Here is an 18523-nt window from a genome sequence, read left to right as displayed (position 1 = left end):
AGAGAATCTCAAGTAGACTCTGAGCTGAGCCCACAGCCCACCATGGGGCTCCATCTCATAACCCTGAGATCATGACCTGAGCTGAAATCAAGAGTTGGATGCTTAACTGACTGAGCCACCCAGGTGCACCAATAGTCTCATTCTTGAAGCCATTTATGATTCTCAAGCATCAGGTAAACCATGCATAACTGAGTGTGAATTTGGCAGAGTTTGAATACTCCTACTAAGAGAGTAGCCATCGTTCCACATTAGTCAGCTTTTTTCTTTTGTTAGGAAAGCCAGTTTGTAGGATGTAAGAATGCTTCCTGCTGTAAGATGCGTGGATGCCGTTGTGTGCTCAGAGAGGGTGGTACAGTGCTGAGTATTGAATAGCTTTAAATGACGGAGCTGGGCATCATACAGGCACTCCTCAGAGATATTCATGGGTTCGATTCTAGACCACTGCTATAAAGTGAATATCATAATAAAGCAAATGAAATGGATGTTTTGGCTTCCCAGTGCATATAAAAGTTAGGTTTACACTGTCTACTAAGTGCAGTATGTGTCTAAAAAAATGTACGTGCTTTAATCAAAAAATGCTTTATAGCTGGAAAACACTGGCCATCATCTGAACTTTCAGTGATTTTAATCTTCTTGCTTGTGGAAGGTCTGGCCTCAGTGTTGACAACTGCTTGACTGATCACGGTGGGGGCTGCTGAAAGCTGGATGGCTGTAGCAATTTTTTAAAAGAAGACAACAGCGAAGTTTGCCACATTGACTTTCCCTTTCACAATTTCTCTGTAGCATACAATGCTGTGTGATGGCACTTTACCCATAGTAGAACTTCTGTCCAGATTGGAGTCAGTCCTCTCAAACCCTGCCACTGCTTTATCAACTAAGTTTACATAATATTCTAAATACTGCAATTGTTTTTTAAGATTTCATTTATTTGAGAGAGAGAACATCAGTGGGGCAGGAGGAGGAGCAGCGGGAGAAGCAGACTTCCTACAGAGCAGAGAGCCCCATGTGGGCTTGATCCCAGGACCCTGGGGTCATGACCTGAGCTGAAGGCAGATGCTTAACCAACTGAGCCCCCAGAAACCCCCTCTCCCATTTTTTTAAAAGAATTTATTTTTAATCTCTACACCCAGTGTGGGGCTTGAACTCTTAACCCCGGTATCAGGAGTCACATGCTTCACCAGCTGAGCCAGCCAGGTGTCCCACTTTATGGTAATTTCAATAGTCTTCACAGCAACTTTACCAGGAATAAATTCCATCTCAAGAAACCACTTTGTTTATTTATCCCTAAGAAGCAGCTCCTCAATCCATTGAAGTTTTATCCCAGAGCTCTTTTGGGGCGAGGGTCAAGGCATTGACATTTGAGAAGTGGCCGATAGAACCGAGCAAGTTGAACCTGGCAGAGGTTGGAGGTGGAGTTTGATACCTGTCTTCAGATATTCAGTGGGTTGTCCTGTGACCTAGGAAGGCTAGTTAGACAATTTGCAAATTTAATAGCATTGATTTTATTTATGTGGTTTTGTGTGTGTGTGTTTTACAGATTTTATTTATTTATTTGAGAGAGTGAGTGTACAAGCTCAAGCTGGAGAAGGGGCAGAGGTGGAGAATCTTCAAGCAGACTCCACTGACACGGGGCCGACATAGGGCTCGATCCCATGACCCTGAAATCATGACCTGAGGTGAAATTAGGAGTCAGACGTTCAACCAACTGAGACACCCAGGTGCCACTAATCTCATTGATTTTAAAACATTTAAAAGATGAGGATGCCTGGGTGTTGTAGTCAGTTGTCTGCCTTTGGCTCAGGTCATGATCTTCAGGTCCTGGGATCAGGCTCCCTGCACATTGAAGAGTCTGCATCTCCCTCTCTCTCTCTCTGCCCCCTACTCTTGCTCCCTTTCACACACATACTTTCTCTCTCTCTCTCTCCCCCTCCCTTCCTCCTTCCCACTTCCCCTCAACCCCCTCCTCAGATAAATAATAAAATCTTTGAAAATTTTTTTAACTAAAATCTTTGGTATTTGTTTAGAAAAATAATGCTTAAAGCTTTAAGTCTTGCATTTTTGTTATCATCTCTTTAGGTTTTAACACAACAACAAACGTCGTCATTTTGGCAGGCACCAATCGACCAGATATCCTAGATCCAGCACTAATGCGTCCAGGGCGCTTTGATAGGCAGATCTTTATTGGTGAGATGATCTTCATTGGGTTCAGTCCAGTTCTTTTGAGGAGAGATGTAACTTTTTCACCATGATTTTTTTTTTTTCCCTTTAAAAATAATTTCTCAAGGACCACCGGACATAAAAGGAAGAGCCTCTATTTTCAAAGTTCACCTCAGACCATTGAAACTGGACAGTGCCCTGGAAAAGGAGAAACTGGCAAGAAAACTTGCATCCTTAACTCCAGGGTTTTCAGGTGAGTGGAACAGAACCTGCTCTCCTATGTAAGAAGTCCTGTAAGTCATCGATATTTGCCAGGTACCATTTTACTTTTACCTCTCACTCTGGGGCCTTTTCAGGGTATATTTTTACCTTTTTATTGTGGGAAATTTCAAACCTATGTAGAAGTTGAGAAAATAGTATAATGAACCCCTCTGCGCACCCATCACTTAGCTTCAAGAATAATTATTAATTCTTCTAGAACCTAGCTTATATGTTCCAGCCTCTTCCTGCTGCCTCTGGATTACTTGTATGTGGGTTTTGTTTTTGTTTTAAGATTTATTTATTTGAGAAAGAGAGAGAAGCAGGCTCCCCACTGAGCAAGGAGCACTATGCAGGGCTTGCTCCTAGGACCCTGAGATCATGACCTGAGCTGAAATCAAGAGATGGATGCTAAACCAACTGAATCACCCAGGTGTCCTGTTAAGTTTTTTTTAAACAACTCTAATGAGATAATTTTACATACCATAAAATTCATTGGTGAATTGTAAAGTATATGATTCAGTGGTTTTCAGTGTATTTACAGGGTTATGCTATAACTGCTGTAGTCTAATTTTAGATAATTTTCATCACCCCAGAAGAATCCATTAGTGTAGCCACTCCCTCTACCCACAGCCGTAGGCAACCCCTCACCTACTTTCTGTTTCTATAGATTTTCCTATTCTGGACATTTCGTATAGAAAGAATTACACAAAATGTGATCTTTTTATGCCTGGCCTCTTTCACTTAGCATAGTGTTTTCAGAGTTCAAGCGTGTTGCAGAATGTATCAACACTTCATTCCTTTTTCTGGCTGGATAATGTTCCATTATGTGGATAGACCACATTTTCTTTACCTGTCATTTGGGTTGTTTCCATCTTTTGGCTGTTAGAGATAATGCTGCTATGAACATCCATGTGTAGATTTTTGTGTGAAATGTACATTTTATTTCTCAGGTTATATATCTAGGAGTAGTGCCACTGAGTCACTTTTTGGGGAACTACCAAACTGTTTTCCAAAGTGGCTATGCCATTATGCATTGTCACAAAAAGAGTTCCAATTTTCCACATTCTTGTCAGCACTTGTTATTGCCTATCTTTTTTATTGTGGCCACCCTAGTGGTATTTCATCTTTTTGATTTGCATTTTTCTAATGACTAGTGATGTTGAGTAGCTTTGCAGGTGCCTACTCCAAGAGTGTTTATTTTTATTTTTCCAAGAGTTTTTAAATGTAAAATGTAAGTCTTTCTTAAAAAGCAACATTTGGAAAGTCTGAGAGGATTATATATGTAAGTGTATGGTTCTAACCAGAAGAAGCTAGGCTTCTTAAATGTCGCAGGGTCCTAACTTTTTTACTTGTTTGTTATCTTTGGATTTTGGAATTCATAACATTTCAGTATTTGTTTATTGAGTACATACATGTCTTATAGCTTATTTAAGTTACCATATACTTTATCTGAAAAGTGAATTTAAAGAGACTTAGGGATCTGGAAAGCATTTGGCAAGCTTCGTGTATTTAACTTTTGTTATTTTACTGAATGCCCTGAGTTATTTTAATGCTTATGTTTTTCATTATAGTTCAGCGTGTTGCTTAATATCCACATCAGTCACTCTCCCAGCAGAACTTGTAGAACTAGGTTAATTAATGGGCATTTTTAAAGACTGTCTTAGATCACTGTTATATGAGCCACATTGCCTATAAAGGTAGCTGCCCGTAATTACCTACTACTAATACTTTCATCTTAATTCAAAGGGCAAGGATTGTACTAGGTTATTACTGAATGCTAGAACAGCTTAGGGTTATCATGAATTGAACTAAATTATGTTAGACACTTGTTCAGTCTACTGCTAGTTGAGAAACTAAACTGACTGTGTCATCCATGATGTGTGACTAATCAGTTCGAGTATATTTGGTGAGTAAGCTGTTTTGTACATTCATTTTGTAGGAGCTGACGTTGCTAATGTCTGTAATGAAGCGGCCCTCATTGCTGCAAGACACCTTTCAGATTCCATAAACCAGAAACACTTTGAACAAGCAATTGAGCGAGTGATTGGTGGTAAGCTAACTGAACATAACTGAAGTGAGAAGGCTGATAAAATGAGTTTTAAGCCATGGGTTTCTCTGTTTTGGCAAGATCTAGAAGCAGAGAAGTCTATTCACCCAGCCCTGGGGCTACCATGCCCCTGCTGTGTTTCCTCAGTGCTACAAGTCCCCTGTTGCCCTTGCCCAGAGTCTTGTGGAGATGGATACTAGTGATTTGGGTGAGTCTGAGACAGCACCCCACACCATGCCTCACTTGCATGGGCAGCAAGCTGCAAGATATCTTCCTCTGAATTATGCCAGTCTAGTGTTTTGAAAATGCTCACAACCTTCCTGTTTCCAAAAAATTGTATTGCCTGAGTTAAATGTGCTGTCTTGCTAAGTATAGGTGATGGATAAACAGGTGTAACAACTCTTTAGCCCGGAAATGCTCACCTCACAAGCACAGTCGGGAATATACATAACATGTTTTTCTTGCTTTCTAGGCACTTTATAATTTAATACCCATAAAAAGATAATAAGTAATTTCAGAACTTGTGCATTCAAAGAAAGAAAGGACTCTGTAGTCAGGCAGGGCTCTACAGAAGAGGCAGGATTTAAACCAGGTTCAGTTGAAAGAGGAGGTTGGTATTAGAGTGGCAGGAACAGAAGGTGGTTTGGTTACACCCTATGTCTTAGGGAGGGAAAGTAAACCAGTCAGACTCGAATTTCCTTTGGAAAGTAAGGCAAAGCTAGAAATAATTGTTTTTTAAGTCTAAATTTTAGAAAGCCTTGAATGTTAAGCTCTAGGGCTTTTTAAACTGTTGTACTGTGGCTGGTATTGAAGTAACGTGGGATTTTTCCTGAGCTATTGAGTAGCATGATAATCAGTGATATTTTATTATTTTTAAAAAGATTTTGTTTACTTAGTACAAGTGGGAGGGAGGAGCAGGCTCCCCACTGAGCAGAGAGAGCCTGATGTGAGGCTTGATGCCAGGATTTGGGATCATGACCTGAGCCGAAGGCAAACACTTAACCGACTGAGCCACCCAGGTGGCCCAATCAGTGATATTTTAATAAAAGGAATCTGACTTTGAAGAAGAGGGAAGCATCTGAAGGCAGAGAACCTTGTAATCATTAATATGAGATACTGGGTTTTGGCATAAGTAGTTCCAGTGGTGATAGGCAAAAATAGGACAGCCTTATAGACCATGGGAAGAATGGGGTGCTTCCAGAGGCAGCTGGTTTGGCTGATAAGATGTGCAGAATTTGAGGCGGGGCAGGCTGTCCACATGGAACTCTGCAGCAGCAAGGTGCCACAGGCTCCGGTACCCATGGTGTGGAGGTGGGTGAGAGGGCTCAGAGGGAAGGGCCCACACAGTAAACACTGCCTGCATTTGGTAGCAGAGAGGAAAAGAGTGAGCCAGCAGAGTGCCACAGGCCCAGAAGGTGCAGCAGCAAGACAAGAAATAGATGCCACTAAAGGAAACCCAGGAGGTTGCAAGAGATGAGAGGCAAGGGCAAAGTTACGTTTATAAAGCCCTTGTCAGCAGAATCAAGTGATATAGGACATGGATGGAGGAGGATGACTTTAGATTTGGCAACGGGATTGTTTTTGGTGACTTCTGACATGACAGTTGCAGTTGAGTAGATAATACAAAGCCAGATTAATGGAGATTTCAGTGAGGATCTAGAGGCTAGTATGACGATGTATTTAACCTGGGTTAGGGGCTACATAAATAACCACTGAGTGAATGAAGAGACTACTTATTCTAGAAATTTGTTACTGAAAGGAGAAAAATCTAAGTTTAGAGTTGTAAGTGGAGTTAAAACAATTCACTGTAGAGGGAGGTGAAAGCTGTGTGTCTGTACCCTTTAGGTGGGGGAAGAGTCAGTTCTCAGTGTGAAAGAGGTCAGAGTAGCAGGGCCAGTAGGGGCCCTCCTGAGGTCCATAATTACCTGCTCACAGCTCAGCTACTGGAAACCAGTCAGGAGCACTTGTTCTGTAGTAAGCTTACTGGGAAAATGAAAAATTCCAGGGATAAACCGGCGGAGGGGGGCAGGGTCCTTGTTGTCTCACATAAGCAAGAACTGCTTATTTGTGCTTGTAACTCACCTTCCTTTTTTTTTTTTTTTTTTTTTTTAAGATTTTATTTATTCATGAGAGACACAGAGAGAGAGAGGCAGAGACACAGGCAGAGGGAGATGCAGGCTCCATGCAGGGAGCCTGATGTGGGACTCGATCCTGGGTCTCCAGGATCACACCCTGGGCCAAAGGCAGCGCTAAACCGCTGAGCCACCAGGGCTGCCCTATAATTCACCTTCTTAAATCTCCGCCCTTGCAGCTCTGTTATCACTGTCTTGGATTATGTCTTTGGGAACATAGCATTCCTTTTTTAATCTTTCAGGCTCATTAATATGGTGTCATTTGAGAAATTCAGATGCCTTACCTTGAAAACTTAATGACTTGTCACAGTGTGATGATCTGTATCAGTACAAACTTTGTAGTTCGTTTCTGTGGTACAAAGATGTGAAGGAGGTTTAGTATCCTCCTAGATCCGGGCTACAGAAAACTTGTACTTGAATGAGGGGTCCCCCAGCTGTGTAGTCAACACATAGGCCCCACACATGGTGGTCTGTTGGATTAGTTTTCTCATGTCTGCCTCACTGCTGGCTCTTGGAACCCCCAGGGCCAGTTGATTAGTATGCCGGGTGCTGCAGCATTGGCCTAGCTGACTCGCTGACTGGGTACTTTCAGATCTTTAGCTAGCTCCATTCTTCCTCTCATTTGCCTTCCATCAGGAATAGACTGCCTGTTGTCTATGTACCAGACTGCCTCTTTGTTTACCCAGCACTTGATTATTCCAAGTACCTGTGTCAAACAGGAGATCATTCCAGACCTCTTTGCTTTCTCTGACTTTTATGTTTTAAATTGACCTATGTGCCAAATTTTATTTTGCATTTCTGGTTCCCAAAACAAGATATATGGCTTAAAAGAGTGGGTGAGTTAGGGGAAAAGTGGGTCTAGGGGTAGTGAATACATTTTGCAAGTAGCTGGGGTATTTTGGAGTTGGTTCTTTGCTTTTACTCTGACCTTGGTTGGGAATTTCTGGATTATCATAGGCAGCTTAGTCTCTAAGTCACATTTTAGATAAGGTAGTGTGTAGATTGTATAACTGTCTTTTTATGTCAGAGCCACTGAGGCAGTGGTTTTGGTTTTCTGTTATTATTTTGTCAGGGTTAGAGAAAAAAACCCAGGTTCTGCAGCCCGAGGAGAAGAAGACCGTGGCATACCATGAGGCAGGGCATGCAGTTGCCGGGTGGTATCTGGAACATGCAGACCCACTCTTGAAGGTAAAGCAGTTTCTGTCAAACAGTGAGTAGGCCAACTGATCGTATGAACAATTATTTGAGGGAGAAAATTGTATTCCCATGAAGGATAAGTATATAAAATTGACTGAGATGTCTGGTAATGATGGTGAGATGAAGAGCTTGTGCAGAGAAGTTACAAAGTTTGGAAAGAAAACTGCTATTTAAGGGGACTGACCACTGTCCAAAGCAGATGAATACTGGAGGAGAATTTTCTTTTGAAAAGCAGTTGCTACAAGTGGGTTGGAATTGGGAGTCCATGGCTTTCTTGCCTGAGGGTTTTTTCCACGGCCACAGTGGTGGAAAAGCTGGTCTCATATTGAAGCAGCAGAGGAGAGAATTTAGGATTTTGAAGGACATTGGAAATTTAACAGAATCCTGGAAGCAAGAAGGCTACAGAGGAGTGAGACCCAAGTCCCAGTAGAAGCCGCCCAGCTCCCGGCTGACCACTACACTATGCCTGCACAGAGAGACCCCAGAGAGCCTGGCAAGAAAGAAAGCAGAGACCAAAGGGAAATCTGAAAGATGGGTGCAGCAAGTGAGATTGTTAAATTTTTGCTTTTTCAACTGGGTGCGGTCCCCAAACTGGTGCAGCACACACAACAGGAAGGATCAGTCTGACTTGCAGTGTCAGGGGACCACTGGCAGTGGAGGGGAATCCCCTGAAGCAAGGGAACCACAGAGAAGAGAACATTGAAGTGTACATAAAACATCCTAGACAGGGGTGCCTGGTTGGCTCAACTGGTAGAGTGTACCACTCTTGTTGACCTTGGGGTCATGAATTCAGGTTCCGTGTTAGGGTAGAGCTTACTTAAAAATATACATATACATACATACATAATACATATATACATACCCAACCAAACACCCTAGATAATCTACAGAGAAGCCACTAGAACCGATAAGTGAAATAAGCAAGGTTACAGAATTCAGGATCAGTATACAAAGATCGGTTGTATTTCTGTATAATTAGCAATAAACAATTGGAAAATTAAATTTTAAAAACTCAATTTTATTTACAACAGCATCCAAAAACATAAAATATATAGGGATACATATCTTGAAGTACTTGTAGGATCTGTATACTGAATGAAACAAGACCTAAATAAAAACAGAAATATGCCTTGTCCCTGAAATGTTATGATCACCGAGATTTCCGTGAAGTTTCAGCACAATCTCTGTTGTAAATATAGCAGACTTTTTTGTAGAAATTGATAAGCAGATCTAAAGTTTGTATGAAAATACAGGTCAACTAGAATAGCCAAAACAAGTTTGAAGGGGGTTATACCCCCAATTTTAAGACTTTGTATATAGCTACAGTAATGAAGACTAATATTGTGAAAGGAACTAAACAGATCAATAGGATGGAATAGAGCCCAGAAGTAGACGTTCACACGTAATTGATTAATTGATTCTTAACAGAGGTGCCGAAATAATTCAGGGTGAGGAGGATTGTCTTGCAACAAATAGATCTGGCAACTCAGTGTTCATTTGGGGGGAAAAGCTAACACTGGCTCTCAAATTGTATGTAAAAAATTAATTTGAAATAGATTGTAAAAGCTAAAACAATAAATGTTTAGAGGAAAACATAGGTCAAAATCTTTGTAACCTTCGGTAGGCTATAAAATATTTTAGTACACAAAAAACATGAACCACAGAAGAAAAAGTTGATAAATGGGATATCATCAAAATTGAAGATGTTTTTGTCTTTGAAAGACACTGTCAAGGAAATCAAAGGCAAACCACATAGTCTGAAAAAACTTGCAGTATATATATGACAAAGGACTTGTATCTAGAATATATAAAAAACTCTTAAAACTCGAAAATAAACAACCCGGTGAAATCATGGGCAAAAGATCTGAAGGTATACAAATGGATATTAAGTACATGAAGATACTCAATTTCATTAGTCATCAGGAAAGTGCAAATTATACCACAATAAAATACCACAGCATAACCATTGAAATGGTTAAAGTTAAAAAGTCTGTCCTAAGTATTGGTGAAATGTCACTCTAGGTGGAGCTCTCATCCTTTGCTGTTGGGAATGAGAAATAGTGTAACCATTTTGAAAAACAGTGTGGCAGTTTCTTATAAAGGTAAACAAATGCTTCCATACAACCAAACAATCTCACTTCTATATAATCACCCAAGAGAAATAAAAACATGTCTACACTGCTAGATTCATAATAGCAGTAAACTGGAGACAACCCTGATGTCCCTCAACAGTGAAATGGATGTTTGGTATGTTTATACAATGGAATGCTATGCACCAGTAAAAATGAACGAACTATTAATACATATAGCAGTGTGGGTGAATCTCAGAAAGACTTAAGAGAGCAGACACAAAGTACATAGTATATGATTCCATTTATATGGAGTTCCAGAAATTGTGACTAATCCATAGGGACTGGTAGTGTATGTCTAGCTGCCTGGAGCTGGAAGGTGGGGAGGTTAAAGGAGGGGAGATAAGACTCACCGGAAAAGGGATACAAAAGAACTTTGCAGGACAAAGAAAAGACTTTCTTTCTATCTTTGTGGTAGGAGGTTGTGTTTGTCAAAACTCACGGGATTGTTCAATTAAAAATGGGTGTATTTTTACTGAATATAAGCTGTGCCTCAATAAAGTTGATTTTTTAAAATTTTAAGGACTTTATTCAGTGGCAAAAAGCACTAGGAAAGAAAATGAAGGCTCCTGAGCATCTAGGTCTGCCTTTCCCTTCGTCCTGTGAAGGAGGATGTGGCTGGGGCTCGTGAAGTTGAATGGCATCTAGGCCATGTTTGATCAGGAGTCCTCACTCACCAGCTGTCCTTTTATCAAGACTGAATGATCTCAATTGTGTTTTATAAAAGGATAAGAAGTACTTTCTAGAACCCTAAGGTAAAGTTATTCTAAAAGAAAATACTAAGTTAAAAAAAAGAAAATACTAAGTTATTCTAAGAGAAAATACCCCCTGAACAGTCAACTACTGCTAGATCTCCTCTTGCCAAGGCTGGAGGGTTGCCTAGCTGTTGTGCTTATTTTTCATCGGCGAGCTTATCTATGTATAGGTAAACATTAGGTTCACCATTTGGTGGTGGAATCCTCAATGTTTTGTATGTTTTCTACTTGCAGGTCTCCATCATCCCGCGAGGCAAAGGACTAGGTTATGCTCAGTATTTACCCAAAGAACAATACCTGTACACCAAAGAGCAGCTCTTGGACAGGATGTGCATGACTCTGGGTGGCCGGGTGTCGGAAGAAATCTTCTTTGGAAGAATTACAACTGGCGCTCAAGATGACTTGAGAAAAGTAACTCAAAGTGCATATGCTCAAGTAAGTATAGAAATGGAGTGTTTTTCTTCCTTGCTTTCTCAATTTGCACGAGTAATGGATATTTGTGGTTGGCTCTAAGAGTACTGTTGTGTTTAACTGGCTTATGCTTTTCAGGTAAGAATTCTTAAAAGAAATCTTTTTTTTTTTTTTTTCTTGGTAGAATAGTATTTAAAGTTTACAGATTTCTCCCACTATCTGAAAACAGAGCATTCCTGTGAATCCTTTTGGAAGTTGAAATGGCTCAAAGCAAAGAAGTACTGTTCATTTACATGGAAAAATTTTTGAATGTTCCCAGTTCCCAAAAATAACCTGTGGTAGACTTGTACCTTAGATCACATCTTGCTAATGGAGCCTGGCAGTGCCAGTCACTGCTTGGGTTGTGTGCTGCCTCTGCTCACTTCAGAATAAATGCTGAGTGCTCTTTTCACCTTTTTTTCATAGAAGAGAAGGTCCTCTTTCAATGTCTTGTGTTTAGAAAAAGCAGGTACTGCTGTAGGTCTTTCATAAAAGCAAAGTGGTGTAGCACAAACTTTCAAAAGGCAAGGGATACCTGTAATACTGAGAGTCTGTAAAGCATGTATGCAGAATTTAAAAGTTCCATCATAAGCCTGTGTGATCCCATGATGCAACACTGCCTGTACCCTGGCAGGTCCCTAAGAGCATCCCTTCTTGATCCCCTCCCTCCCTGCTGGACCAGCCACTCTCCTGACTGGTTACTGTCCTGCACAGACTTTGGGTATCTCTGGTGCACACATCCCCAAACAGTATAGTTTTGCTGTCTGGGCACCTCATGTAAATGACTTTCTTTGGGAACTCCTGTTACCCTTATGTCAGCTCTTCTCCTGGTCTGTCACTTTTTCAAGTCTTTGAATTTTTAATTTTTAAATGACTTTTTTTCTTTTTTTTTTTTAACAATTACCTTCTGTTTCTCAGGGCATTATTTGTTGTGGTTGCATACTCTTGGGTTCTTTGTAGCTTAACGTTCATTTTTAAAATAGCATTTTCTTTTATATGTAACTTTTTCCTTAAGGTTTTTTTATTCTTACATTGTTCTTTTATTTTTCTGTCATTTTCCTGATTTCCTTTAGCTTTTTTGAAGTAGTAGGTTACAGGCTCCATCTTTTTATAGATGTCTTCCCATCGCACTGTCATCAGCTAGGAAGATGTTATTCTGTTCCTTACTTTTTTCTTATAATCACTTCTTAGACATTTTTCTATTACCCATTTTACACGAAATGTGCTTTCCTGACCTCTTAAGAGGGAGGAGGTTAAGACAGCTTTTTTAGTTTTATAGCTTTAGAATTCCCTTTTCTGTTGTTTCCAGGAAGATTTTAAAAACATGGCTTTCTGAGTTCTCTTGGCTCTGTTCCTGCTTCTCGCTTTCATCTGGGCCCTTTCTTGTCAGTTTGGATTTTACTTCCAGAAACTTCTGAATGTGGGGCTTTATTAGTATTGGGGGCTCATAAGGTCCAGGCTAGAGGCTGTGGGTTCAGGAACAGGAAAATGGCAAAACTCCCTTCCAGGATCACTTGTTCTCAGATTGGCACTCTGACCTATTCAGGAAGAGCCTGGAAGGCTTGAGTTTTATCCTCTTGGGTCTCTCAGGTCCTTCCTGCTTCTCTACTTTCCCTCGTGCAGGGAGAAGTGTCTTGCAGGTCTCACAGATGTTGTCTATGGGCTTCGTGTCTTGTATCCCTAGTCCAGTTTAAAATACTATCTCCATTGCCACCCCTGTCTATACAGAGCACCTTGTCTAAGCCAAGGCTGCCAGGTACGTTTTGCCTGGTTAAAGAGTAGTATTACAGCGAAGCATGCAGAGTTAATGCCATTACAAAGACTTACTGCCATTTTATAAGGCGGCCTGTCCGCAAAACCAGATGCCCACCACTAATCATATATTCTTTTTCAGATTGTTCAGTTTGGCATGAATGAAAAGGTCGGGCAAATCTCCTTTGATCTCCCACGTCAGGGCGATATGGTTTTAGAGAAGCCTTACAGTGAAGCCACCGCCAGACTGATAGATGATGAAGTACGAATACTTATTAATGATGCTTATAAAAGAACAGTGGCTCTCCTCACAGAGAAGAAAGCTGATGTGGAGAAGGTAGGTGCTAGTTGTATCAGTAATTCTCTACATGGTTAAAGTGACGGATTGACTATTTGGGTTGGTTTGTAGACCTTAGCACTCCCTGTAACTGGCTAACTCTTGGATTCCTTTCTTCTTTCTGATTCTGTGTGTGCTCTGTCTCTGTGAGGAGGTAGGAGTGCAGTAGTGAACAAAAGTAGGACACAGCCCCGGCTCTTGTGGCTTTTAGCAATGTGAGTGCAGGATTAATTGAATCTGCTAATAACCACAAAATACACAATTGAGTCAGCCCTCCTCCCTACCCCGTGTTTTACTTGTACTCCTCAGGAAGGAGCACAGTGGACTGACAGTAATTTACCATTTTTTTTTTTTTTTTACCTCTGGAATAAGCAGGTAGTGATGAAAGGGCAAATAAAAGCTAGCCCAACTAGATTGGGAATTGGCACGTGAAAATTACCTTTGGCTTAATTATGAGCTTTTTGCGAATAAACATGCTCTATGTTTTCTCCATATGATAGCACCTTCCAAAGGGAGAGTTTCCTTCTGAATTCAGTGGATTTTTTGCATCCAGTAAACTCTTTAATTATGAGGGATTGACACAGATAAAAGAATAGTCCAAGATACACCATTCCATCAGTAAGGCAATCCAAAAGCATCCATGCTGTCTCTTCACAAAAGTGCCCCAGTGCAGGTGGAGTGAGCTGGTGTCCGGCACACTGCAAAGCATGCACAGAAGCTCTGAGGAAGGAAGATCAGAGTGGTCGGGGAAGGCTTTGTATAGAAGATAGAACTTAGATTTTATGTAGAAGGATAGTCAAGTTACAGTGAACGTGGAGAGGAGGGGAGCAGATGGCAGCGTGGAGGGACCTTCAGTACCCAGGTTCTCAATAGCTAGCTAAAAAGTTTAGAAACATCGTTTTAGAAATAAGATTGACCTTCTCAAGAGTGTTGAAATGGTGACATTCATTTGAAGGGGAGTATGGCAGCAGTGTGCCAGCCCAGGGGAGTGGCAGAGACTGCTCAGAGGCCGCTGCAGGTCTCACATTCCTGACACGGCGCTAGGGCTGGCAGTGGAAGTAGGGCAAAGGCAGATCTGAGAAACCAAGATTTATTGGTTAAATGCATAGACTGAACGAGAAGAAAGCCCTTGAGATGACTCCTAGTGGCAAACATGGCGGGGGCTGGGGGTGGAGGGAATCATTCTTGAACCCAAGAGAACATGGGCATTGGACATTTGCAGTGAAATTTGGACAGGAGGTCCAGGTTGGAGATCAGATTTGTTGGTGGTCCATCTCATAGCCAGTTGTGGAAGACAGTGGAGGAGCTCACTCAGGACCCTGGCTGCAGGAGCACAGTGTGCATGTGCAGATTCAAGAGGAGGATGCCACGTGCACACCACAGATGCCAGACAGGTCCAGGGAGTCTCACACAGTTATCTGTCCTTATGCATGTACAATGCACATACTGCTAGTGGTAACAAAAGCATGTTTGGGAAAGGGAAATTGGTTCAGTGGAGTGAGGATCTTGAGATACTGCAGACTTCTGAAGTACTATCTGGCCCATTCGAGAAAATTAAATCTGTGAGGAGTAATGTTGAGTCAGCCAGGAGATACAGAGCCATCAAGAGGAGAGGTGGCTGGAGGCTTCGCTGCTAGGACTAGTGTCCTCCATTCTGGGCCTCCGTTTACTCTCTGGGGACAAGATAATACGTAAGGGTTAAGCTTTAGGAGAATAAGGGTAACTGGCTAGCTTCACCCATTGTCTTCTGTGTACCAGGCACTGCCTAGATGCATGAACTTCTGTCCAACTCCCTGCAGCCTCAGGAGTTTGATATGTTACCTCCCATTTTACAGAAGAAACCAGTACACGGAGGGGTTAAGTCCCTTTACTTAAGGTCATGCAGTTGGTAAGCAGCAAGACCAGGGTATGGGCCCAGTGTCTGCAGAGTCCTTGCCGTTAACCTCAGACCAAGCCTGTGCTGTTGCATGTGGCTGCTCCTAATTGAAGGGTGCCTTAAGCACACTGGGTTTTAAAGATGTATGAAAAAAAGAATGTAGAATATCTCAATATTATTTATATCGTTATATGCTAAAATGTACGTGTATACAGTACATGATACTATGTTTGGGGACACCTGGATGGCTCAGTCGGTTTAGTGTCCATCTCTTGATTTTGGCTCAGGTCATGATCTCTGAGGGTCATGAGATTGAACCCCACATCGGGCTCCATGGGAGGTCTCCTTCACATTCTCTCTCCTTCTTTCTCTGCCCCTCCCTTCACTTTCTCACACTCTCTCTCTAAAATAAAGAAATAAAATCTTTTTTAAAAATGATGCTGCATTTGGTATATTGGGTTAAATAAAATACATTATTGCACTGTAAGTGGTTACCCACAACTGTGTAAAATAGGCAAATTGAGAAGTAGTGGTTTAAGAAGAAAACCTGGTTACGTTTTTAAGTTCTTCTCTCTTAGAAATATACACAAAAATATATATGGATAAAAATATGACAGTTGAGATTTTCTTCAGAGTAATCTAGGGAGTAGATGACTCTAAGTTGAGGACTGTCAATAGTGCCTACATGGGGATTTGTTAGTCATTTTCTGCTTTTGTGCATATTTGCAGTTTTCCATAATAAGGCTTTTAAAAATTGATAAAACAGAATAAAATTGCTTGATTATTTGGCATCTCTTAAAAACATGCCATCTGGTTTAAAGTACAGATAAGTCAAATTTCTAAGTAGGGAGTTACCTCAGGAACTAATAAATTTATTTTGTGAAGTCAGTTGATACTTTTACCCTGCTTTGCTGTCTTTGTGTGATGGTCTGATGCTCTAATAACCACGCTCCTGCTCCCCTGACACCCTCCCTCACCTCCATACACATAGGTGGTCAGGTGTCCCTTTCCTGGTGTCCTCTTAAGATGTATACTGTCAAATTTGTGGTTCAAGCATAGAAATGACTAGAACTTCAAGATACATGTTTTCACATAAACCTTCCTGGCTTCCTTTTGTATCTCTGCCCTTGTGTGTCTGTTTTTTCCAACTAACTTTTTAAATGTTCTGCTTACCCTATTTCTACCCTTTCCCCCAACTTGCATTTGCAGCCACTTTTATAACTTTGTCATGTTTCCTTCCAGAACTTTTTTGTATAAGCACATAAAAAGATATATATTTCTCTCCTTTTAAAGGCAAATATAGTATACCATACAGGATGTGCTTCTTGCTTTTCTCACTGAATATGTCTCTCCAAGATGTTTATAGAACAGATTCTTCACTACAGGTGCATAATTGTTCATTGTGTCAATGTATTGAAATGTAGTTAGCCCCGCCCTTACTGGTAGACATTTGGTTTTCCAACAGTTTGTATATTTTACTCTAAAATCCTGGGACTTGTCTATATCTTTCTCAGTAGGCTTAAATCCTGTTTTGGAATGGGGTTAGCTATAAATTTAAAAATCATTAGCTTTGCAAAGACTTTTGCTAAGTAATTGCATTTAATGGGAATTGTTCATGTTCCAGGTTGCTCTTCTGTTATTAGAAAAAGAAGTATTAGATAAGAATGATATGGTTGAACTTTTGGGCCCCAGACCGTTTGTGGAAAAATCTACCTATGAAGAATTTGTAGAAGGCACTGGTAGCTTGGATGAGGATACTTCACTTCCAGAGGGCCTGAAGGACTGGAACAAAGAACGGGAAAAGGACAAAGAGGAGCCCCAGGATGAAAAAGTGGCCAACCAGATTCCAGATGGGAGACCGTTTTAGTTTGTGGTTTTGTGGTCAACTCTGGCTTTCTCAGAGGAATAAGGACACTGCAAAGTTGATCATAACCATCTGCTGACCGGGTTGAGATGGTGGGAAGAGGAGTCCTTAGTCCTCAGCCTCTGAAGTCACAGCCTGGGTGCAGGGTGACTTTCTGAAGGCCCAGGAGAATATGTGCCCGAGCCCATCAGGCTCTCAGACAGTGGCTGGGGAGCAAGGAGAAGGCACCCAGCACTGCTCCCTCCACTATCCGTGGTGCCAGCTGATGTGTGTCGGGGATCGACCATGTGTGGAGGCTTGCCAGTGTGGGAGAGGTGTATTTTTCTCTTTCCATCACCCACTCTTCATTCCTGTTTCCCTTCAGAGTTTCCCCTCTGTGGATGAGCTGTGAAATTAAATTGGAGTCCTGATAAGAATATTTTGACTTAATACTTTAAAGATTGAATCCAGATCACATGTTGCTGTTTTAATGGAATGGTTTTCTACGGAGAGCTATAACATATCTAAAAATATGAATGTATTATGTAAATATGGCTTCTTTACATCAAAAATAAAGTGTACTGTACTTTTTTCCTTCTGAATTCAACAAAGGGTCGCAGTTTTATGCTTGGGGTCTTTTCTTTTAGAAACCATTATGGAAAGGAATTAAGTATTCTAACTGTGGAGAGAAGAATCCTTCAAAAGCCAGTCCTGCTGGTTCTTACCAGCACCCACAAAAGGCTTGGTAACTTCTAGAATTGTACATTCTGGAATGATGAACTCTGGATATAAAGAACGTTGATAGGAAGTCAGTACAAGAATCTGTGACAATGGCATCAGTTTACATCCTCACGAGGCTGGTGGTGACAAGATGTGGTCCTAGCATCTGGGTCTGGAAGACCTTGTGGGACCACGGCAGGTCTGGCAGGCTGTCTCAATCCATCACATGGATCTCAGTTATTTCAGCTTGCCTTGTGTGTTGATACAGTTAAGTATGTTGTGGGAACAACACAGACTTCAGACACAGATTCAGGTGGCATCCCTGGAACAGACAGTACTGGATAGACCGGGAGGGAGGTGTTATGGGGAGACTGCTGTGGCCCAGGAGCACTCCTCCAGGTGGCCCAGAGGTGCTGAGCTCTAGCTCACTGGACTACAGAACCATGTGAGGACACCGGTAACTCAGTGTGACGGGCACGGGGCCCTCCTCAGTTTCTGCTGCAGTCTCCACTGCTCTGTGCAGTGACCTACAGCTGTAACAGATCTACTGCCTCCCTTCCTCACAGGATGCTGTGGGAGGTGGTTCAGTGAAGAATTGTGTGAAGGCTGTATGATTCACCTGGCCATCAGGGTGTTCAGTGTTCTGTTCTCCACACAGACAATGAAGAGACTACTTCCTTGTACCACTGCAAGGAGAGGTGCCAGCATGTGCGGAGCTCTGATGGGCCTTGGCTGCGAGGCCTGTGTAGTCGAATGAAGTGGATGGTGCCAAACACGGGTCAGGTTTGATGCAGTAAAACAAAAGGGACCAAGCTGTACATGAGATGGTCAGATGGTAACTCACCTGCATTCCTAGTTCAAGCTTGT

General features: G+C 41.6%; 1 protein-coding gene across 2 annotated transcripts in view; it reads left to right on the top strand.

Annotated features, from left to right (window-relative positions):
- Positions 1 to 17547, top strand: part of AFG3L2 (AFG3 like matrix AAA peptidase subunit 2) — a 38574-nt gene extending 21027 nt beyond the window's left edge. For both annotated transcript variants that reach the window (XM_025429564.3, XM_025429565.3), the window contains 7 exons: positions 2077 to 2184; positions 2285 to 2410; positions 4358 to 4468; positions 7670 to 7785; positions 10913 to 11113; positions 13023 to 13217; positions 16718 to 17547. In XM_025429564.3, the coding sequence (XP_025285349.1) occupies positions 2077 to 2184; positions 2285 to 2410; positions 4358 to 4468; positions 7670 to 7785; positions 10913 to 11113; positions 13023 to 13217; positions 16718 to 16960 (1100 nt within the window). In that variant the 3' untranslated portion in view covers positions 16961 to 17547. The remainder of the gene's footprint in view (positions 1 to 2076; positions 2185 to 2284; positions 2411 to 4357; positions 4469 to 7669; positions 7786 to 10912; positions 11114 to 13022; positions 13218 to 16717) is intronic.
- Positions 17548 to 18523: the final 976 nt, after the last annotated feature.

Source organism: Canis lupus, chromosome 7, assembly GCF_003254725.2.
Source record: "Canis lupus dingo isolate Sandy chromosome 7, ASM325472v2, whole genome shotgun sequence".
In the NCBI taxonomy this organism is placed as follows: domain Eukaryota; kingdom Metazoa; phylum Chordata; class Mammalia; order Carnivora; family Canidae; genus Canis; species Canis lupus.
The sequence above is the reverse complement of the archived record's forward strand: the minus strand, read 5'-3'. Positions and strand labels throughout refer to the sequence as shown.